The sequence below is a fragment of the Chlorocebus sabaeus genome, chromosome 28 (genome assembly GCF_047675955.1).
Source record: "Chlorocebus sabaeus isolate Y175 chromosome 28, mChlSab1.0.hap1, whole genome shotgun sequence".
Lineage (NCBI taxonomy): Eukaryota > Metazoa > Chordata > Mammalia > Primates > Cercopithecidae > Chlorocebus > Chlorocebus sabaeus.
Window position 1 is genome coordinate 11,765,598 of NC_132931.1, and position 22,950 is coordinate 11,788,547.

The 22,950-nt window shown below is 53.9% G+C and overlaps 1 protein-coding gene across 1 annotated transcript; it reads right to left on the minus strand.

Annotated features, from left to right (window-relative positions):
* Positions 1–2,452: 2,452 nt before the first annotated feature.
* MUC3A (mucin 3A, cell surface associated) lies at positions 2,453–21,650 on the minus strand. The gene is made up of 12 exons (XM_073012731.1): positions 21,590–21,650; positions 10,181–19,432; positions 9,891–10,076; positions 7,631–7,746; positions 7,132–7,196; positions 6,042–6,190; positions 5,549–5,614; positions 5,026–5,188; positions 4,254–4,427; positions 4,070–4,161; positions 3,839–3,891; positions 2,453–3,676 (listed from the first exon to the last, which is right to left on the minus strand). Exons 1-12 carry the CDS (start codon positions 21,648–21,650, stop codon positions 3,635–3,637), a joined length of 10,419 nt encoding a protein of 3,472 aa, XP_072868832.1. The 3' UTR covers positions 2,453–3,634.
* Positions 21,651–22,950: the final 1,300 nt, after the last annotated feature.

A 22,950-nucleotide genomic window follows, 5' to 3' on the forward strand; every position in this document is an offset into this window, starting at 1 on the left:
TAGGAGGATGGTGGGACTTCCCTGGTGGGTTACCTCGAAGGTGTCCTGCAGGGCTCCAGAGACCCCCACATCAGCTCCCTGCCCCCTCACGACCCCTTCTGCCCACCCCACAGCCTTCAACTCAAGGTCTCCCTCTCCCACCTCTCCTCATCCCTGTCCACCCCTGCCAGGAAGGAATCAGAAAGTCTGTTCTGTATGAGGGAAATCAGCAGGTCAGAGTCATCTCTCAGACACAGCCACCACCAGGCTGAGCAAGGACCCCCAAACTCCTGTCTTTTCCTGCAGCCCCTCAGCCATTTTTTTAGACGGTTTTTTACTCATGTTGTGAGACTGGAGGGCAGTAGTGCCATCTCACCTCACTGCAACCTCCACCTCCGCCTCCCATGTTCTAGTGATTCTCCTGCCTCAGCCTCCCAAGTAGCTGGGATTACAGGGGTGCCACACCATGACCAGCTAATTTTTGTATTTTTATTAGAGACGGGGTTTCACCATATTGGCCAGGCTGGTCTCAAACTCCCGACCTCAGGTGATCCACCCACCTCGGCCTCCCAAAGTACTGGGATTACAGGCATGAGCCACCACAACCGGCCCCGTCAGTCATTTCTAAATGGAGGGGATTCCCCAGGTGCACCTGAGGCTCCCCCAGGTCAAGAGAGGACACTGTCAGACACCCCTCTGGATTCCCTCTCTCCCGACCAAGGCTGGCAGCATGTGCAGTGCCCTTGTGAGGCTTGGAAAGACCCATCTCTCCAGCAGATAAAGCCCCCAGGAGGAGGGCAGACAGAGCCCACTGTCTGTGACAAAACCCCCTTATCCTCCGGGGGGAGCCTGGAGGGCAGAAGCTGTGGATTTCAGCCACTCCATGGCCAGGGGCTGTGTGCAGACCATCCCCTGCACACCACAGGCACCCACACGTCTCCACAGTGACCCCTTCAGCAACCCCAAGGCAAGATGAGGTCACAGCAGGGGTCTCCAGCCCTGTGGCAGCCCCTTGCCATGCAAAGGGGAGGAGGCCACCTGCAACCCTGCTGCCTGAGGCAGGGGCGTGTACTATGACCACCCAGGAGCACTGGACCCGGAGCATCAGCCCAGGGGCACTCACCCTGTGTCAATGTAGCAGTAAAGGATGCAGAGAGCCAGAGAGCCAGCGTCGGAATCCAGATCACCAGCATTTCCCGGGGAACGGGCCTCTGGCTGCCCGCCTTCCCCCGTCAAGAGGGACCAAGAAATGAAAGCCTCCCAGGAAGGGATCAGCTATAAAAAGGACCTCAGAGACCTTTGCCTTGAAGAAGAGCAGTGCCTGTCCCAGGGTAGAGGTGAGGTGATGGCGTTGAGCAGGTAGCACGTGGTGACCACGGGGAGTTAAACGAAGGGCAGCCTGTCCACCCTCCTCCCTCATAAGTCCTGGAGAAGTCACTGTGCTGAGCCAGGGTCCCTCTCTCTCAGCGGAAGTCAGAGCCACTGTGGGTGGGGCAGTGCAGGAGGGAGGGACAGAAGCTAGAGGTGTGAGCACACCAGTGGTGACAAGAGGTGGGAGCCAAGAAGCACCAGGGAGCGGGTGACCATGGAGGGAGAAGTTCAGAACCATGGAAGGGGCAGCTGGCAACAGGCCAGGCCAAGTGAAGGACCCTCCACTCCCACCCCCGAGAAGCCCCTCTCTCTTCCAGCCATCCCTCCCCATCCCCCGCCTCGACATGGTCCCTTCCAAATGTCCAGGGCTTTCCCTGGGGTCCCCAGCTTCCAGCCCTTCTCCTGGGCGGGGTGCCCACTCACACCTGAGACTTTATGGTCCTGGTCTCCACCCCTGGCCAGACACAGAGGTGACGAAAGGCCATGGCCCGTCCCTGCCCAGGGCAAACATCACAGGGACCTCTCCCAAGCCCGCACCCAAAGACCCAAGGGGACATGCTGTTTCTGAACACCCTCGACTCCTCAGGCGGGCCTGACTGCCTGCAACAGCAGGAACAGAAGGGCCCTGTGCCAGCACAGACAGGCTCTGCTGTGTGCGTTTGCTATCAGGGTTTGGGGGCCTTGTGGGGAATCAAGATCCTTGGGGAGGTCCAGCTTTACCCATCCTTGTAAAGGGTGACTGGACCAGGCAGCCCTAGCCCCTGGACCACCCAACTCCCTGACCCAGCACCAGCGGTCTAATTGCTCCCTAAGCCCCCAGTGTCAAGGTCAGGGCAGTGGTGGGGGTGGGGAGAGCACGGACGACAAAGGCCAAGGGGCCCCTGCCCCGAGTCACTCCCCAACAAAATGGGTTCCCCCAACCTCTGTGTTTTCTATGAGGAACGTCATGGCCCCCAAGGGCTGCCCACAGACCCCTTCCTTCCTCCCTGGGAGACAGGAGTGATCCCAGGATCCTCCTACTGCACCGCCTCTGGAAATCCCTGTTCTCCAATCAGGTGGAGACCACTGCAGGGTGAAAGGGAGACAGACAGAGAGCAGCCTCTTTTACAATAAACTCTATATTGTGTTCACATGGAGACCTGGAGATGTGCCGACTTCTGGTCCCCAAAGCCGATCTTCGTGGCCAAGGAGATTGAGGATTTCAGGACTCAGAGTTATGGCAGGAATCAGGAATCAATCGAGGTGACATCAGGGAGAGAGGGACGGAGGAAGGAAAAGGGAGGGGATGGGAAAAGGCAGTGGAGGTGAGAGGGGAGGAAGATCGAAGGGAGTGAGGAGGAGGGGGACGGAGGGGGCTGCCTTTCCTTGGGGACTGGGGAACTCATGCCCTGCCCCCACCCTCGGGGCTCCAGGGGTGAGAGAAAGGGGTGGAGAATGGAGAATCGGGTAGGGGGTGATGGGAGGAACAGCAGCTGGGGTATTTAGGGCAGGGGGATTGGGGGGCAGAACCAACTAATGGACTGGCTCAGAAGGGGAGAAGATACAAGGAATGAGAGCAAGAGAAACAGGGAAGTGGGCAACGGGGTGATGGGGGGAACAGCAGCTGGGGTACCCTAAGACACAGAGGCTATCTATACCTTGCTAGGGACCGGGATGTGAGGAGAGGAGGGAGGATTTAGGGCTGGGGGACTGGGGGGCAGGATGGATGAAGGAACGGAGTCAGAAGGAGAGGACATCTAAGGAATGAGAGCAAGAGACACAGCAGGGAGTTCGATCAGGAGAGGACAGGAGATGGGATGGGCTGCAGGCTGCCTCCAGGTTCAAAGTAAGAAACAGGCAGTAGGGAATTGAGAGAAAATAGGAACCAGGGCCGGAGACCAGGCGAAGGACATGAGGATTGGAGGATCGGAGAGAGGCAACATGAGGGCTGAGACGGGAGGGCAGAGTAGGACCGAGAATTGACGGAGTCCGTGTGGTTTACACAACAATGGTGTGAGATATCACACAGGAATGTTGTACCCATTTTGCAGGTGAGGAAACTGAGACTCCTTACTGACTTGCCCAAGGTTCCGCAGTGGAAGAGCCTGCATCTGAACTGTGTCTCTTGGTGGGTTTCAGCCAAGTTGGAAAGACAAGGATGGGATTTGGGGGAACAGTCTCATTTTGCCCAAGAACAGCAGGTGCCTGGGCTGCCCCCGTTCTGGGGCCACCACTTGAAATGGACACAGTGCAGAGCCTTGTGTCCCGGGCAGGGCAGAGGGGATGGTGACGGAGCCCGCAGGGCTCACACTGAGGACGAGGTCATCTCGGGTCTCTTGATGTGCACCTGTCACAGAGTCACAGTGAGGGAAGGGAAGGCGGAGCCACTGGTTTGGGCTGACACTGCTGATCCGAGCCCAGCCCCCTCCTTGCCCTGGTGGGGGTTGGGGAGGGAATCTGGAATGGAGGCTGGGAGAGTTCCTTGGGGTCCCCCTCTTTAGCCCCTCACCTTCATAGTGGTGTCCACGTTCTCCAAGGCCACACGGAAATTTTCATCCTTGTCTAGAGAGAGAGAGAGAGGGAGAGAGAAGAGGGGAGAAAGAGGAGGGGAGAGGGACGGGAGGGAAGGGAGAGGGGGACGGAGTAAATGCGAGGAAGGCAGGAAGGGCGTCTGTCCTCGCAGTGTCCTCAATGATGCCCAGGAAAGCCCCTGCCTGCTTCTCCAGGAGGTGGGACTCACCTGTTCCGTCGACCTCGAAACCCCAGTTTGAAAAAGTGCCCACGACTTCCTCATCCCAGGTCTCGAACCATTTCCTGTCCTGGTCCCAGGACCTAGGTGGGGCCGCCGCGCGGTCAGACACAGCCGACCCGCCTGGGGCCCCTCGGCCGCCCTCGCACCCCGGCCCCATCTTCCGCGCGCTCACCGGTCTAGGCACTGGCAGCTCCACAGTCCGGAGCGCACCGCCCAGACACCCAGCGCTAGTAGCAGCAGCAGCAGCAGCGCGGCGCCCGCCGTCAGGCCTCCGACCAGCGCCCTCCAGTGGATGGCCACCTCACAGCGCGGGCCGGAGAACCAGTGAGTGTCCGTGGAGTAGCAGCTACGGGAGATCGCAGAGTCAGACCCTCTTCACCTCCGGACTCGGGGTCCACACGTGCACCTGGGTCCCGCGGGGCGGGTGGGGCGAAGGGTCGGGGCCCCAGCCTAAGGCAGCTGGGGCTTCCACCCTAGGGCAATCGGGGGCGTTCCACCCTAGACAAGGGGCCGGGAATCCACCCTAGAAGGAGGGGGCTGGGCTCCACCCTAGAACAACGGGGTGAGGTTCCGCCCTAGAAAAAGGGGGCGGGACTCCACCCTAGGCAAGTGGCGGGATTCCACCCCAGATCAAGTGGGTAAGGCTCCACCAAAGGAGGGGGTGGGGTTCAACCCTAGAACGAGGGGACAGGGCCCCACCCTAGAATGAGTGGTCCCAGAACTAGGGGACGGGACTCAACCCTATCAAGGGGGCGGGGCAAAGAAGCAGAGGTCCAGGGCAAGGCTCCACCTTAGGGCAAGGGGAATGGGCTTGGAGCGGGACTCTGGGGACAAGGTTCCACCGTAGGGCCTGGGGGCGGAGCTGGGGCGAAGCATGGGGCGGGGCTTCATCCTAGAATGGGTGGGCGGGGCTCGGCTGATGCTGATGGTCAGCGGTGCCTTACCGACAGGCGGGACCGCTCCTCTCCAGAACGCACTGACCCTGGTGACAGTTGATGGCGTCGTCCACGCCCGACGTGCATTTGGTGACACAGCGGAGCCGGGTGGCCTCCACCAAGGGGAAGTAGAACTCCTCATAGCCCGCGGGAGCGGCGCGGCGGCAGAGGGCTGAGGGGTTGGGGAGGGGGTTGCACAGAGACAAGGACCTCATCCATTCTATTCAGGGGCCTGATAATGGTGCCTCTGAAAATGCGGGAGGAGGATTCCATTTCCGAGGTGGGATGCCGTGGGGTAGACCCTGGGATTCGATGAGGGGAGTCCAGTACCACCACCCTCACCCTCTCCTCGCGGCCCCTGCTGTCCTCAGGTGGAAGCCACTAATCAGCGCCAGGAAGGGCCGCCCTGGGCCATATCACTTGCCTCCCCCAAAGGTCTCTCCCTGCCCCCGGCTTCAATGGGCAAATGTCCCTGGTGGCTGGGATCAGAGCCACGGGAGAGCGACCACTCAACCCTTTACCCCACCCTCACCTTTCGGGGTCAGCTCTGTCCTGCTGTTGTTGTTCACCTTGATGGAGTCAGGCTTAAAACACAGGGCTGTGAGAACACAGGCACAGATGGAATGGGAGGGGGAGGTCAAGGGGTTAAGGTCAAGGGGTTAGGACCAGGAAGCAGGACAGGCACAGGGAGGGCAGTGAGGGCTGTCTCTGTCTGGGGGAGTGTGGAGGGGCCACAAGGGAAGACTCCTATTCCCTCCCTCATCTCCCCTGAATAATCCAAGGGCTTCAGCCATCCAGGAAATGCTGAGCATGACGATCAGGGGTTCTCTTCCCCAGTACCCAGGTCCTGGGGAGACCCTCCCTAGCCCCACCCTTGATGACGTTGTGTGTGGACTCATTCCCCTTCTCCCAACCTGCCAGAGGTACCATAGGGTTGGCACCTGAGTTCAGAGGGCCCCTGGCCCAACTGGAGTGGGCTGGGGTGGCAGCTCAGGCCCTGGCCCCTCCCTCCAGCCGGGGCTCACTCTGGAAGTCCTGGCAGCTGTCTGCATCCTGGCTGGCATTCTGCAGCGCCTCCTTCAGCGTCATCTTCGCCTGCTCGTACTGGCTCTCCAGCTGGGCGCTGAAGGGCAGCTCCAGCAGGACCAGGTAGTCCACCACGATGCTGCCATTCCTGAGGGGTCCACGGCCTTAGAGAGTGCCCCAGCCAGGGGCACATGGGTCCTTGGAGGAGCACTCCAGAAGCAACCCAAAGTGCCCCAGAAGCGGGAAAGGGGGCAGAGGTCCTGAGTCGGGATGCCACATGCATCCTTTTTAGAAGGGGCTGCCAGCATTCCTGACTTGGTCCGCCTGGGAAGGCAGGACAAGGAATAATTGACATGATTGACTTCCTGTCTCTGTGTGTTTTATAGAGACAAAGTCTGGCTCTGTCACCCAGGCTAGAGTGCAGTGGTATAATTATAGCTCACTGCAGCCTCCAATTCCTGGGCTAAAGTGATCCTTACTCCTCAGCCTCCCAAGTATCTGAGACTACAGGTGTGCACTACCACACCAGGCTAATCATTGTACTATTATTATTATTACTATTTTTATTATTGTAGAGATGGGTTCTCACTATGTTGCCCAGGCTAGTCTTGAACTGGTTTCAGGTGATCCACACGCATAGCTCTCCCAAAGTGCTAGGATTGCAAGTGTGAGCCACCACATCTGGCCTGACATTCTCCTTGTGTTGCATCAAGCCATCATCCACTGGCTCCCCTGGATGCTCCCTCCCTCTCTCCCTCTCTCTCTTTCTCTCTCTCTAATGCTGACCCACCCAGTAGAGCAGGGGCCAGCCAGAGGGGGACAAAGTCACCCATCCAGGCACCACCTTCCCACATGTCCCTGCAACTTCTCTCCTTCCAGTGTGCTGAGGAAGAGAGGTGCCACCCCTCCTCCAGAGAAATGGCCCCAGAAAACGATCTCAAAAAATACCCCAGGGAATGATTCCTTATGTAGCCCCTCCACTCCTCTCTTTATAAAATCTGATGATTACAAAAGAAAGGAATGGGTTTTTTCTGTGCACACATATCCCCCACCCAACACCGCCTCCACATCCCCCGATGGGTCTCGTACCTCAGGGACAGGATCTCCACACCCTTGAAGGTGAAGCCCTGCATGCCTGCAAAAATCTTCTGCATCTGAAACACCAAGGATCCCTGGGCTCACGTCCGAACCTGCAGACCTGAGGGCACCCAGATGCCCAATCCCAGCTCCAGGGGAGCACCCTTCAATTCCCCTCCCCTTGCAGGAGCCATGGCTCACGCCTGTAATCCCAGCACTTTGGGAAGACAAGGCAGGCGAACCACAAGGTCAGGAGTTCGAGACTTGTCTGGCCAACATAGTGAAATCACGTATCTACTAAAAATACAAAACGTTATCTGGGTGTGGTGGTGTGCACCTGTAATTCCAGCTATTCAGGAGGCTGAGGCAGGAGAATCACGTGAACCCAGGAGGCGGAGGTTACAGTGAGCCAAGATCGTGCCTTTGCACTCCAGCCAGGACAACAGTGCGAGACTCCGTCTCAAAAAAAAAAAAAGAAAAGAAAAAAAATTCCCCTCTCCTTGCCCTTTACCTGATTCCAGAAGGTCTTGTTGAAATCCCTGTAGGCCTGAGAAGTGTTGTCATTGAGGTCCGGCGAGAACTCCTGATCGACAGACACTTCCATGTCCACCTCAGTCTCCACTACATCTGCACACAGCATGCACGTCCCCGGTCACTTCTCTATCTGTGTCTGTCTGAAGCCACCAACACCAACACCCCAACCCACAGGCTCCTCCTGCTGCTCCTCTCCAAGATCCCTGAGGACTGATGCCCAGAGGCAGAGGCAGGAGAATCGCTTGAACCCAGGAGGCAGAGGCTGTAGTGAGCCGAGATCGCATCACTGCACTCCAGCCTGGGCCACAGAGTGAGACTCTGTCTCAGAAAATGAAAAAGAGAGAGAGAAAAAAGAAAGAAAGAGCAAGAAAGGGAGAAAGCATTGTGTGAAGACAAGGGAAAGAAGGAAAGGAAAGAAAGGAAAGAAAAGAAAGAAAGGAAAGAAGGAAGGAAGGAAGGAAGGAAGGAAGGAAGGAAGGAAGGAAGGAAGGAAGGAAGGAAAGGGAAAAGGAAGAAGGAAAGAAAGAAAGAAAGAGAAAGAAAAAAGAAAGAAAGAAAGAAAGAAAGAAAGAAAGAAAGAAAGAAAGAAAGAAAGAAAGAAAGAAAGGAGGGAGGGAGGGAGGGAGGGAGGGAGGGAGGGAGGGAGGGAGGGAGGGAGGGAGGGGAGGAAGGAAGGAAAGAAAGAAAGAGAAAGAAAGAAAGAAGGAAGGAAAGAAGGAAGAAGGAAAGAAGAGAGAGAGGAAGGAAGGAAGGAAGGAAGGAAGGAAGGAAGGAAGGAAGGAAGGAAGGAAGGAAGGAAGGAAGGAAGGAAGGAAGGAAGGAATTGTGTGGAGATGAGGGAAAACAGGCAGAAAGACAGAAGTCAGCCTGGGATCCCTCCTGGCTGCCCCCATAGTGGGCAGGGATCCATGTCCAAATCCCCAGAACTGTGAGTATGCTACGCTATATGGCAAGGGAGGATGAAGGGTGCAGATTGGATTAGATTGCTAATCAGTCGAACTTTTTTTTATTGTTGAGATAGGGTCTCATTCTGTCATCCAGGCTGGAGTGCAATGGTGGGATCGTAGCTCACTGCAGCCTTGACTTTCCAGGCTCAAGTGATCCTCCCACCTCAGCCTCCCAAGTTACTGGGACCACAGGCATGAGCCACTATGCCCAGGTAATTTTTTAAAATTTTCTGTAGAGATGGGGTTCTCGCTGTGTTGCCCAGGATGGTCATGAACTCCTGGCCTCAACCGATCCTCCCTCCTCAGCCTTCCAAACTGCAGGGATTATAAGACAATCAGCTGATTTTTTGTTTTCCTTTGAGACAGAGTCTCGCTCTCCCTCTGTCATCCAGGCTAGTGTGCAGTGGCTAAATCTCAGCTCACTGAAACATCCACATCCTGGATTCAAGCGATTCTCCTGCCTCAGCCTCCTGAGTAGTGAGGATTACAGGCACCTGCCACCATGCCCAACTAATTTTTGTATTTATAATAGAGAGTTTCACCATGTTGGCCAGGCTGGTCTCGAACTCCTGATCTCAGGTGATCCTCCCGCCTCAGCCTCCCAAAGTGCTAGGATTACAGGTGTGAGCCACTGCACCCGGCCTAATCAGCTGATTTTGAGAAAATTAACATAGACTATTTGGGGAGGAGGCAAAGTCATCACAAGAGTCCTTAACAGTGGAAGAAGCAATAGAGGAGGCCAGAGTTCATCAGAGGGAGATGAGGCTATGGGAGAAAGACACAGAGAGGTGCAGCCTTGCTGGCTTGGAAGATGGAGCCAGGGGCCCTGGCATACGCAATGTGGGAGGCTCCAGAAGCTGCAAAGGGCAAAAAAATGTATTCTTCCCTGGAACCTCTGGAAGACAACACAGCCCTGGTGACGCCTTGATTTCAGCCCAGTGACACCCACATCAGATTTCTAATCTACAGAATTCTAACATGATAATGTCGTGTTGTTCCAGCAGCCAGGTCTGTATTTCTTGGTACGGCAGCAGTTGGAAACTGATACAGCTCCAAGCAGTCCAAGTCAGAAGATGACCCCAGGAGGGAGTGTGGTCCCAGCCACCTCCTAACGATGAGGATGGAGAGGAGCATGACACGGGGCAGTGGAGGGAATGGGAGAGATGGCAGGGAGGGAAGGACTGGGCAAAACACCATGGGTGCCTCCAGGCCCCACAGAGGGGTAAGTCTGGGGACAGTCAGTGACACCCTCTGGGAGGAAGTGCAGAAGGCATAGCTCTGGCGACTCACCTAGATCCACTTGTTCCACAGCAAACTCACAATGGGAACCATAGAAGGTGCTGGGGCACTGGCACTTGAGGCCATCCCACTGACCCCCGTTGCGGCAGCTGGTCTGGAACTGACAGCGGTCCCCAGAGAACCCCGGACGGCAAGCACACTGGCCCTGTTCCCAGGTGCCACCATTGTCACAGGTGCCTGGAAAACACAGGAAGAAAGGGAAGTTCAGGATAAAGCAAGATCTAGGTGACAGAAATTTTGCAGGGAAGGAAGGAGGGGAACAGAGAGGCAGAAGGTCCAACCTGCAGTGGTGGTCAACGTTGACTGTGTGGTCGTCTGAGAAGTGGTGGGAGTTGTCCTGCGCGACGTAAGGGTGGTAGGAGTCTGGGTAGTGGCCACTGGTGTCTCTGAAGTCCTGGTGGTGGATGGGGAGGAATGTGCTGACTTGCTTGAAGTCCTCAGGATGGTCGAAAGGCTACTGCTTGGTTTTGTGGTGAGCGGGACGGTAGAGATGCCAGGAAGATGTGGGGGGATCACAGAGATGGTGCTCAACCAGGTCTCACTGGTGGGCATTTCAGTACTTGTGAAAACCGTGTTTGTGGGTACAGTCCCAGTGCCAGTGGAACTGGAAGCATTCGTTGTGATGCTGGACTCACTTTCTGGCGTCATGGAAGAAGTGTCCATATATGTAGCAAGGGTAGTTTGCATACTGATGGAGCTAGGACAGGTGACCATCTCGGTAGTAAAGGGAAGCACTGCTAATGGGGTGGTGGGAGGAGAAGTAGCTTCAGTGCTGGAATCCATTTCAACACATGGATCAGTGGGAGAGGCAGGGACTATGGTAATTGTTATAGTTTCTGGACAGGGTGTGGTGGAGGGAAGGGAAATATAAGAAAAGGGGGTTATTTCAGTGAGAGCTGTGGTCAGAGAGGAGCTGGTTGGAGAAGTGCTGGTGGTTACAGAGGAAGAGAGTGTAGGAAAGGCTGTGATAGAAGAGAGGCCCACATTTTCTGTACTGAAGGTGTATGCTGAAGAAGGAACAGAATGAGTGGTGGTAGAGAACAATGGAGTTATGCTGGTGGAAGACGGAGAAGAGGACATGATAGTGGGTGTTGAGGACCAGATGATGGTACTAAAAGAAGTCAAAATTGCGTTTGTAGATGTACTTCCCCTAGTGAAAGATTCTGTAGTGAACTCACTTGTAGATGTGAGTGAAGTTTGCAATGACGGAGTAGAAGAACTTGTTTGAAGGGTGGAGGAATGTGTGCTAGGAATGGGAACCTGCGATGTTGACATGATTGTGCTCAAGGCTGTTGATGGCGTAAGAGTGTGAAGAGTGGATGTGGATAAACCTGTACTTCCAAAGGTGACAGTAGTAGGTACAGGAGATGTTTGGGTCCCGGTGGCAGACGTCAGTACAGGAGGGGTCTGTGTTGGGGTTTCAGGTGTAACAACAATACTTGTGCTCAAGGAAGTGATTGGGGTGTTCTCAGTACTTCTGAGGGTCGTTCTCACAGTGGACATGGTGGGAGAGGTTGTGCCCACAAGGGATGATGTTTCTGTGCTTTGGATGGAGGGAGAAGATGAAATGATGTGTGTTGGGGTTGGTAAGCTACTGATATCAGTGGGTATAGAGGGAAGGTCTGTGGTTGTAGTCAATGAAGTGCTGGTTCCCACAGATGAGGGGGTGAGAGTTCGTACGGTTGCGGTCGGGATGTCTGTACTCTGAGAAGCTGGAGTTACAGGTGTGGAAGTCACCCCAGTCTCTGAGGTAGTAAAATGTGAGGTGATGGCAGTTGTGGATGTGCTGACTGTGGAGTAGCTGGTTGAAGAAGTGAAGCTGGGAGTACTGTGTGAGGTGGTCTCAGTGTTGGTGATGGAAGAAGTGAAGCTGGGAGTATCGGGTGAGGTGGTCTTGGTGGTGGTGATTGAAGAAATGAAGCTGGGAGTATCGGGTGAGGTGGTCTTGGTGGTGGTGATTGAAGAACTGAAGCTGGGAGTACTGTGTGAGGTCGTCTCAGTGGTGGTGATTAAAGAAGTGAAGCTGAGAGTACTTCGTGAGGTTTTCTCGGTGGTGGTGATTGAAGAAGTGAAGGTTGGAGTACTGTGTAAGGTAGTCTCACTGGTGGTGATTGAAGTGAGGCCAGGAGTAACGTGGGAGGTTGCCTCGGTGGTGGTGACCACAGAAATGAGGCCAGGAGTACTGTGTGATGTGGTCTCAGTAGTGGTGATTGAAGAAGTGAAGCTGGGAGTACTGTGTGAGGTGGTCTCAGTGGTGGTGATTGAAGAAGTGTAGTTTGCTGTACTGTGTGAGGTGGTCTCAGTAGTGATGATCGAAGACGTGAAGCTGGGAATACTGTGGGATGTGATCTCGGTGGTGGTGATTGAAGAAGTGAAGCTCGGAGTACTGTGGGATGTGGTCTCAGTGGTGGTGATCAAAGAAGTGAAGCTGGGAGTACTGTTTGAGTTGGTCTCGGTGGTGGTGATCGAAGTAGTGAAGCTGGGAGTACTGTGTGAGGTGGTCTCAGTGGTGGTGATCGAAGAAGTGAAGCTGGGAGTACTGTGTGAGGTGGTCTCAGTGGTGGTGAATGAGGTAGTGAAGCTGGGAGTACTATGTAAGGGGGTCTCGGTGGTAGTGATTGAGGTAGTGTAGCTGGGAGTACTGTATGAGGTGGTCTCGGTGATCATGATCGAAGAAGTGAAGCTTGGAGTACTGTGTGAGGGGGTCTCAAAGGTGGTTACCGAAGAAGTGAAGCTGGAAGTACCCTGTGAGGGGCTCTCCCTGGTGGTGATCAAAGACGTAAAGCTAGGAGTACTGTGGGATGTGGTCTCGGTGGTGGCAATCGAAGAAGTGAAGCTGTGAGTACTGTGTGAGGTGATCTCGGTGGTGGTGATCAAAGAAGTGAAGCTGGGAGGACTGTATGAGGTGGTCTCGGTGGTGGTGATTGAAGAAGTGAAGCTGGGAGTACTGTATGAGGTGGTCTCGGTGGTGGTGGTCGAAGAAGTGAAGCTGGGAGTATTGTGTGAGGTGGTCTCGGTGGTGGTGATCAAAGAAGTGTAGCTGGGTGTACTGTGTAAGGTAGTCTCAGTGGTGGTTATTGAAGAAGTGAAGCTGGGAGTACTGTGTGAAGGGGTCTCTGTGGTGGTGATTGAAGAAGTGAAGCTGGGAATACTGTGTGAGGGGCTCTCACTGGTGGTGATTGAAGAAGTGAAGTTGGGAGTACTGTATGATGTGGTCTCCAAGACAGTGATTGAAGAAGTGAAGCTAGGAGTACTGTGTGAGGGGGTCTCAGTGGTCGTGATTGGAGAAGTGAAGCTGGGAGTACAGTGTGAGGTGGTCTCGGTGGTTGTGATTGAAGAAGTGAAGCTAGGAGTACTGTGTGAGGTGGTCTTGGTGGTCGTGGTTACCAAGTTTGTTGTAGGAACTGTGGCTGTTGCTGTGGTTGGAAGAGACAAAGAGGTGGGTCGGAGAGAGGTCACAGTGGACAATGTACCGGTCATACTGGTGGAAAAGGTGGTTCTGACCGTGGAATCTGTGAGAGCACTAGTAAGAGAAGTAGGGTAGGTGGTCTCAGATGCAGGTGTAGAACTGGTGTCGTAATTGGATAATGTGGTCACCAAGGAAGACAAAGGGGTGGTGTTTGTGGTACCACTGGTGATCGCTTCTGTACTTGGGACAGGCATAGAAGATGAAACGCTACTGGTGAATGATGGTAATGTATTAGTGGCTGTGGGCAGAGGGTTGGTAGTTGTCATAGATGTCACTGTATATGTGGAGGTGATTGAAGAAGTGATGGGGGGAGTAGAACTCACTGCTGTTTTGAAAGATCCTGTGGAAATGTCAAGGGTAGGAGTCAGTGTGGTGGTCTCAGGGGATGTGGCTGTTGAACTGGTGAATGTAGTCTGACCTGTGCGTGTAGTTGCTACAGTGGATGAAGGTGTTTCCATCGTTGTAAATGTTGTGAATGAGGTGGTGATTGTGGGTGATGGAGTGGATCCAGCTATTGTGTGGTGTGTACTGGTGATGGATGGAGGTGAGGAGATACTCTCGGTGTGAGTGGTCCCTGCACTGCTGGCAGACATGGAAGAGGAAAATGAATATGTTGCTGGGAAGCTCGTCAGGAGGGAAGTTGTCTGAGTGCCCTCAGTACTTGTGAGAGTTGGTCTCTCGCTGGGAGTGGTGGCAGAGGTCATGCTGACAAGGGATGAGGTTTCTGTATTCTGGATGTTGGGGGAAGATGGGATGTCACTTGTGGACACTGCTGAGGTACTGGAAACAGCAAATGTTGAGGAGAGGACTGTTGTTGTAGTCAAGGATTCAGTAGAGCTCACAGAAGAGTGGGTAATAGTTGTGGGTGTTGTCGAAGGGATGTCTGTACTCAGAGAAGATGGGGTCATGGTTGTGGAAGTCACCATGGTACCTGAGGTAGGCGAAGCTGAGGAGATGGCAGTTGTGGTTGTACTCCTTGTGGAATAGATGGTTGAAGAAGTGAAGCTGGGAACACTGTGGGAGGTGGTTTCAGGAGTGGTGGTTACCAAGGTTGTGGTAGGAGTTGTGGCAGTTTCTACGGTTAGGAGAGAGGAAGAGGTGGGCGGGAGAGAAGTCTCAGGGAACAATGTACCTGTCATACTTGTGGGGTAGCTGATGTCGGTCATGGAGTCTGTGGCTGTGCTAGTGGGAGAAGTAGTGTAGGTGGTCTCAGATATAGCTCTAGACCTGGTGATGGTCGTGGGGAGTGTGGTCACCAAGGTGGAGAGAGGGGTGGTGTTGGTGTTATGACTGGTGATTGTTTCTGTGCTCAGGACAGGTGTAGAATATAAAATGCTACTGGTGAGTGATGATAACGTATTACCGGCTGTGGGCCAGGAAGTCGTTCTTGCCATAGAAGTCACTGTATTGGTGGGAGTCATTGAAGAAGTGATGGGAGGAGTAGAAGTCATGGCTGTTGTGAGAGATTCTGTGGACATGTCAGTTGTAGGAGTCAGTGTAGTGATCTCAGGGAATGTGGCTGTAGAGCTGGGGAAGGTGGTCTGACCTGTGCCTGTAGTTGCTACAGTGGTTGAAAGTGGTTCCATCGTTGTGAATATGGTGAATGAGGTGGTGGCAGCGGGTGACAGGGTGGATTCAGCTGTTGTGTGGAGTGTACTGGTGCTGGCTGGAGGTGAGGAAATAGCCTCTGTGTGAGTGGTCCCAGCACTGCTGGCAGACATGGAAGAGGAAAATGAATATGTACTTGGGAAGGTCGTCAGGAGAGAACTTGTTGGAGTGCTGTCAGTACTTGTGAGAGTTGGTCTCTCACTGGGAGTGGTGGCAGAGGTCATGCTGACAAGGGATGAGGTTTCTGTATTCTGGATGCTGGGGGAAGGTGGAATGACACTTGTGGACATTGCTGGGGAACTAGAAACAGTGAATGTTGATGTGAGGTCTGTTCCTGTAGTCAGGAAGCCAGTAGAGCCCACAGAAGGGTGGGTGATAGTTGTTGGTGTTGTCGAAGGGATGTCTGTGGTCAGAGAAGACGGGGTCATGGTTGTGGAAGTCACTATGGTACCTGAAGTAGGGGAAGCTGAGGAGATGGCAGTTGTGGATGTGCTGACCGTGGAGTAAATGGCTGATGAAGTGAAGCTGGTGGTACTGTGGGAGGTGGTATCGGGGGTGGTGGTGGGGAATGTAGTCAACAAGGTGGATAGAGGGGTGGTGTTGGTGTTATGACTGGTGATCATTTCTGTGCTTGGGACAGGTGGAGAAGATAAAATGCTACTGGTTAGTGATGATAACTTATTAGTGGCTGTGGGCCAAGAGGTCGTAGTTGTCATAGAAGTCACTGTATTGGTGGGAGTGATTGAAGAACTGATGGGGGGAGTAGAAGTCATGGCTGTTGTTAGAGATTCTGTAGAAATGTCAATTGTAGGAGTCAGTGTGGTGGTCTCAGGGAATGTGGCTGTAGAGCTGGGAAAGGTGGTCTGACCTGTCACTGTAGTTGCTACAGTGGTTGAAGGTGGTTCCATAGTTGTGGAAGTTGTGAATGAGGTGGTGGTAGTGGGTGACAGGGTGGATTCAGCTGTTGTGTGGAGTGTACTGGTGCTGGCTGGAGGTGAAGAGATACTCTCTGTGTGAGTGGTCCCGGCACTGCTGGCAGACATGGAAGACGAAAATGAATATGTCGCTGGGAAGGTTGTCAGGAGGGAACTTGTCGGAGTGCTGTGTGTACTTGCAAAAGTTGGTGTCCCACTGGGAGTGGTGGCAGAGGTCATGCTGACAAGGGATGAGGTTTCTGTATTCTGGATGCTGGGGGAAGATGGAATAACACTTGTGGACATTGCTGGGGAACTGGAAACAGTGAATGTTGATGTGAGGTCTGTTCCTGTAGTCAGGAAGCCAGTAGAGCCCACAGAAGGGTGGGTGATAATTGTTGGTGTTGTCGAAGGGATGTCTGTAGGCAGAGAAGACGGGGTCATGGTTGTGGAAGTCACTATGGTACCTGAGGTAGGGGAAGCTGAGGAGATGGCAGTTGTGGATGTGCTGACCGTGGAGTAAATGGCTGATGAAGTGAAGCTGGTGGTACTGTGGGAGGTGGTATCGGGGGTGGTGGTGGGGAATGTAGTCAACAAGGTGGATAGAGGGGTGGTGTTGGTGTTATGACTGGTGATCATTTCTGTGCTTGGGACAGGTGGAGAAGATAAAATGCTACTGGTGAGTGATGATAACGTATTAGTGGCTGTGGGCCAAGAGGTCATAGTTGTCATAGAAGTCACTGTATTGGTGGGAGTGATTGAAGAACTGATGGGGGGAGTAGAAGTCATGGCTGTTGTTAGAGATTCTGTAGAAATGTCAATTGTAGGAGTCAGTGTGGTGGTCTCAGGGAATGTGGCTGTAGAGCTGGGAAAGGTGGTCTGACCTGTCACTGTAGTTGCTACAGTGGTTGAAGGTGGTTCCATAGTTGTGGAAGTTGTGAATGAGGTGGTGGTAGTGGGTGACAGGGTGGATTCAGCTGTTGTGTGGAGTGTACTGGTGCTGGCTGGAGGTGAAGAGATACTCTCTGTGTGAGTGGTCCCGGCACTGCTGGCAGACATGGAAGACGAAAATGAATATGTCGCTGGGAAGGTTGTCAGGAGGGAACTTGTCGGAGTGCTGTGTGTACTTGCAAAAGTTGGTGTCCCACTGGGAGTGGTGGCAGAGGTCATGCTGACAAGGGATGAGGTTTCTGTATTCTGGATGCTGGGGGAAGATGGAATAACACTTGTGGACATTGCTGGGGAACTGGAAACAGTGAATGTTGATGTGAGGTCTGTTCCTGTAGTCAGGAAGCCAGTAGAGCCCACAGAAGGGTGGGTGATAATTGTTGGTGTTGTCGAAGGGATGTCTGTAGGCAGAGAAGACGGGGTCATGGTTGTGGAAGTCACTATGGTACCTGAGGTAGGGGAAGCTGAGGAGATGGCAGTTGTGGATGTGCTGACCGTGGAGTAAATGGCTGATGAAGTGAAGCTGGGGGCACTGTGGGAGGTGGTATCGGGGGTGGTGGTGGGGAGTGTAGTCAACAAGGTGGATAGAGGGGTGGTGTTGGTGTTATGACTGGTGACCATTTCTGTGCTTGGGACAGGTGGAGAAGATAAAATGCTACTGGTGAGTGATGATAACGTATTAGTGGCTGTGGGCCAAGAGGTCGTAGTTGTCATAGAAGTCACTGTATTGGTGGGAGTGATTGAAGAACTGATGGGGGGAGTAGAAGTCATGGCTGTTGTTAGAGATTCTGTAGAAATGTCAATTGTAGGAGTCAGTGTGGTGGTCTCAGGGAATGTGGCTGTAGAGCTGGGAAAGGTGGTCTGACCTGTTCCTGTAGTTGCTACAGTGGTTGAAGGTGGTTCCATAGTTGTGGAAGTTGTGAATGAGGTGGTGGTAGTGGGTGACAGGGTGGATTCAGCTGTTGTGTGGAGTGTACTGGTGCTGGCTGGAGGTGAAGAGATACTCTCTGTGTGAGTGGTCCCGGCACTGCTGGCAGACATGGAAGACGAAAATGAATATGTCGCTGGGAAGGTTGTCAAGAGGGAACTTGTCGGAGTGCTGTGTGTACCTGCAAAAGTTGGTGTCCCACTGGGAGTGGTGGCAGAGGTCATGCTGACAAGGGATGAGGTTTCTGTATTCTGGATGCTGGGGGAAGATGGAATAACACTTGTGGACATTGCTGGGGAACTGGAAACAGTGAATGTTGATGTGAGGTCTGTTCCTGTAGTCAGGAAGCCAGTAGAGCCCACAGAAGGGTGGGTGATAATTGTTGGTGTTGTCGAAGGGATGTCTGTAGGCAGAGAAGACGGGGTCATGGTTGTGGAAGTCACTATGGTACCTGAGGTAGGGGAAGCTGAGGAGATGGCAGTTGTGGATGTGCTGACTGTAGAGTAGATGGCTGAAGGAGAGAAGGTGGGAGTACTGTGGGAGGCGATCTCAGGGGTGGTGATTACCAGGTTTGTCATAGGAGTTGTGGCTGTTTCTGTGGTTGGGAGAGAGGAAGATGTGGGGGGGAGAGAAGTCTCCATGGACAATGTACCTGTCATACTTGTGGAGTAGGTAATTTTGGTTGTGGAGTCTGTCACAGTGCTGGTGGGAGAAGTAGGGTAGGTGGGCTCAGATGTAGGTGTAGACCTGGTGATGGTAGTTGGGAGTGTGGTCACCAAGGTAGATAGAGGAGTGGTGTTTGTGATACCACTGGTGATTGTTTCTGTGCTCAGGACAGATGTGGAAGATAAAATGGTACTGGTGGGTGATGACAGTGTATTAGTGGCTGTGGGCCGAGAGGTGGTCGTTGTCACAGAAGTCACTGTATCTGTGGAAGTGATTGAAGAAGTGACGTGGGAAGTGGAAGTCACCGCTGTTTTGAGAGTAGTAAATACTGGTGCTGGGGACATGGTCGTATGGATGCTTCCAGTGGGCAGGGGAGTCCTTTCTGTGATTCTAATTGTAGAGAAGACCGTAGTGTGGAAGGTTGTGTCTGTGGCTGACACAGAGGAAGAGGGTGTCACTGTCACTATGGGAGTTTCCCTTGCAGTGGTGGTAGAGAGAGATGTCACAGCTGATGTTCCTTTCTCAGTAGTGGTCATAGGGTAAGTCCTGGTGATGGTGGTCACTGGCTTCTGTGTCACGGGAGTGGGGGTGTAAGAGCTGGTGAAGGCCACCTGCGTCGTGGTCACACAGATGGAGGTGGGATGGGAGATGGTGATTGTAAAGCTCGTTGGATACACGCACTCAGTGGTGGCCGAATAGACCAACACAGTGGGTGGAGTGGTTTCAACCTTGAAAGCAAACTTGGACATCGGGGTGGTTGAGGTGTTGGAACTGACTGGAGAGGTGAGCAGTGTTTCAGAGATGAGTGTGTCATATGGGGAGGTAACGAGCATCATAGGTACATTTTCCCTGTGGCCAGGAGCAGGAGAGACGAGCTGGGGGACACCGAGTGGCCGCCCAGCCAGGTCTCTGGAGTGTGGAGAATTGCTGAGCACAGCGCGGGCTGCTTCCGCCCTGGGGAAACGTATGTGAGAGATGGATGTGGCCGTAGATACAGTTCCTGCATTGGCGGCAAAGCAGAGGAATCCACTGGTAAATCCGTGGGTCATTTTGTCACATCACTCATGTAAGTTACTCACTCACTCCCATTTTCCAGGCAGCATCACAGAGGGCAGGGCATGCCGCAGCTCACTCCTGCATCAGAGGCAGCTTGGAGCTGGGTGCTTTGTGGTGCTGGAGCCCACTGCCTGTCTGCTCCTAGGGGAGCAGTGGGGCATGGGAGCGTTCATTCCTCACCCGGCCTTGGCCTTGTCATGGCCGGTCCTCCTGTCCTGGGATAGCCAAGCTGGGCAGAGCCTCCCTCCCCTCCCTTCCCTCCTCTAGTCACACCCAGGCCCCTCCTCCCTCTGCCCCTTCCTGTCCTCCCCCTGCTGCTGCCTGGAGTCCTCCCATCCCCTCCATTAACCTTCTGCTCCCACCACGGCTTCTCCCCGCACCCTGCTGCTGTCTGAGCTGACTACTCCTTTCAAAGAGAAAAAGAGAGAATATAGCCAAGTGCTAGCAAGGGGCACATCACAAAAACCATGAGACAGAGAAAGTTGCATAAAGAGGACCAGGCACAGTGGCTCATGCCTGCAATCCCAGCACTTTGAAAGGCCAAGGCAGGCGACCACTTGAGGTCAGGAGTTCGAGACAACTCTGACCAACATGGTGAAATCTGTTCTCTACTAAAACAAAATACAAAAATTAGCCGGGCATGGTGGCGTGTACCTGTAGCTGAGTCAGGAGAATCGCTTGAACCCGGGAGGCAGAGACTGCAGTGGGCTGAGATGGCGCCACTGCACTCCAGCCTGGGAGACAGAGCAAGACTCCATTAAAAAAAAACACACAAAACTGCCCAGAGAACACCAAGGAGAAACAGAAGCTAAGCTCACACACGCTAATGACTTCAATGGGCATGGAGTGAGGACCAGGCAGAGAGCCGGAGAGACAGGATGGAGAAGGAAACTTCCAGAAGGAGCTACCTCAGCAGTCAGGCGTGATGAGTTCCGGAGACCTTAAGGCTTAGCAGTGAGTGTTCATCACAAAAATAGACATATTTTTCTGTAACTATTCCCTTTTGGCCATGGGATTCATTCGTTTACAAGCATGAACCCCAGCATGTGGATTTCAACCCATTTCACAGTTGGTGACAGTTAGGATCAGAGATCCAGCTGTCAGAGGTGTCGGGGACGAGGAAGACAGGCAGCCACAGCAGATGGGAAGTGGGAAGTACCCGATCTGATACCCCTCACTTCGGGCACAGCCCATCTTGTGACTGAGAGCTGGGGTGTCAAGTCTCAGCCTAGCTCGTGGGTGCCAGGGAAGTGGGGTCAGGGATTATGAGAATCTCCAGGCTACAGCCCTTGGCTCCAGGATGTGTCCCTGGAGGTGACCGAGAAGAGGACTCATGGGCCTCTGGCTGGGTGGCCTGGATCGGGGATCAGAAGCAGACACTGAAAGACAGAGAAAAGAGAGGTACGGAGGAATTGCGGGGTATTCCTGCAGGGCAGAAGAGAGAAGCCTGGGACCCCATGCTGGGTAGTCTCAGACGCACCCCTGAAAGTGAAGCGGACTTCAGGAGCTCCCTGCCCGGGCCCTGGTACCAACAGCTGTGCCCAGACACATGGGCCCTGGCCAGGGTGAGAGAGTGACGGCAGAGCTGGGGAGGAGCCGCTGGGGGACAAAAGGCAGAGAGGTTGAAACCCGAAGACAGAGACCAGGGGCAGAAGTTAGAGGGCTGTCAGGGAGGGAGAGGCCAGTGTGGACAGGGCACTGGATCTGGGGGCGTGAGGCGGGTGACAGAAGGAGCCAAGGCAGGAAGGCCACTGCTCTGGGAAGATCTAAGTCCCACCCTCCACCCTCGGGCAGCAGATACACGTTGGAGCGCAGCCCCTGCAACCTGCTCAGTGCTTGGTGGAGACTGGCAGCGGGGACCCACTCTTTCCCAACCTCGGTTTTCCCTGCACCTGGAGCTCTGGGAGAAACCTCTCCTCATTGCCCCCTCCCCGCATCAGGCCGTGCCTCGGTTCTCCCTGCACCCAGAGCTCCAATCGGCGCCTTCTTATCCCGCCTCCCTATCCCGCCTCCCCAGGCCTCACAGCCACCTTTCCCTCCTGTTTCCTGGAATATCATATCAGGAGCTTCTCTCCATTTTCTCCCACCTCTCCTCCCTTACCTGTGGCCCCTGGGGAGGCCTTGAGCATCCAGAGGAGGCAGAGGAGCCCCAGCAGCTGCATGAGCCCAGCGGGCAGAGGGCTGGGTCAGAGCAGCCTTCAGGATCAGGACAGCGGCAGGGACGTGGCCCTAGGGCATGCACTTAATGAAAGCGTCGGTTATCTGTTTTGCTGAGCGTCAGGGCTGAGCGCAGCCTCACCTTTGCACCGCCGCACCTCACCCCTTTTCCTCCCTTCTCCGTGCATCCGGACAGACCGACGTCAGCGCTGTGGGAAGCGGAACACCGGGAAAAAGACAGGACAAGTCCAGAAAGTGTCTGGCAGAAAGAGTTGCTATTGGCTCAGCCCCACAGCCTACCTGGCTCACGTGGAGCTCCCTGAAAGCTTCCCTTCCTCCACGACACTGGTGGAGGGTACCCTTGACGGAGGGCGTGGACTCTGGAGTCTGCATCGACTCCTGCAGCCTCTCCTTAGTTTTCAATTCCTCCTGCTGAGGCAGTGCAACCTCGCTCTCCTTCAAGCCCCTTCTGTCCCTCCGTTTGCCCCTGCTCCATCCTGCTCCCGGCAGGACCCCACAGGCCACACAAAAACGTGGGAGTAATTAACACAGAATTCTGTCTGAAGTCATTTTATTATCTGAAGACTTGGGGCTAGGTCCCAGAAAAGGAAACACGGATGACCAAAGGAAACACTCAAAAATACTAGTCTGGGCCCGGCACGGTGGCTTGTGCCTGTATTCCCAGCACTTTGCGAGGCTGAGCGGTGTGGATCACTGGAGGTCAGGAGTTCGAGACCAGCCTGGGCAACATGGCAAAACCCCATCTCTACTAACAGGCTGAGGCAGAAGAATCGCTTGAACCCAGAAAGTGGAGGTTGCAGTGAGCTAAGATCACACCACTGCACTCCAACCTGAGCAACAGAGCGAGACTCCATCTAAAAAAAAACTAGCTTGGACCTAGCACATTGTTTGACCTATCCAGTTTGGGCAAAGGTGTGAAGAATAAATGTTCTTACCCTGCTGGTGGGTGTGTAGCTGGGTTGGGTTGCTTTAAAAGGGTGATTTGAGGATCACTTGAGGTCAGGGGTTCAAGACCAGACTGGCCAACATAGTGAAACCCCATCTGTACTAAAAATACAAAAATTAGCCTGGTGTGGGGTGGGCACCCGTAATCCCACCTATTCAGGAGGCTGAGGCAGGAGAATTGCTTGAACCCCAGAGGCAGAGGTTGCAATGAGCCAAGATCATACGTCTGCACTCCAGCCTGGGCAACAAAGCAAAACTTCATTTCAAAAATAAGATAAAATAAAACAAATGTTCTTATCCAGGTGGTGGGTGTGTAGGTGGGTTGGGTTGCTTTAAAGG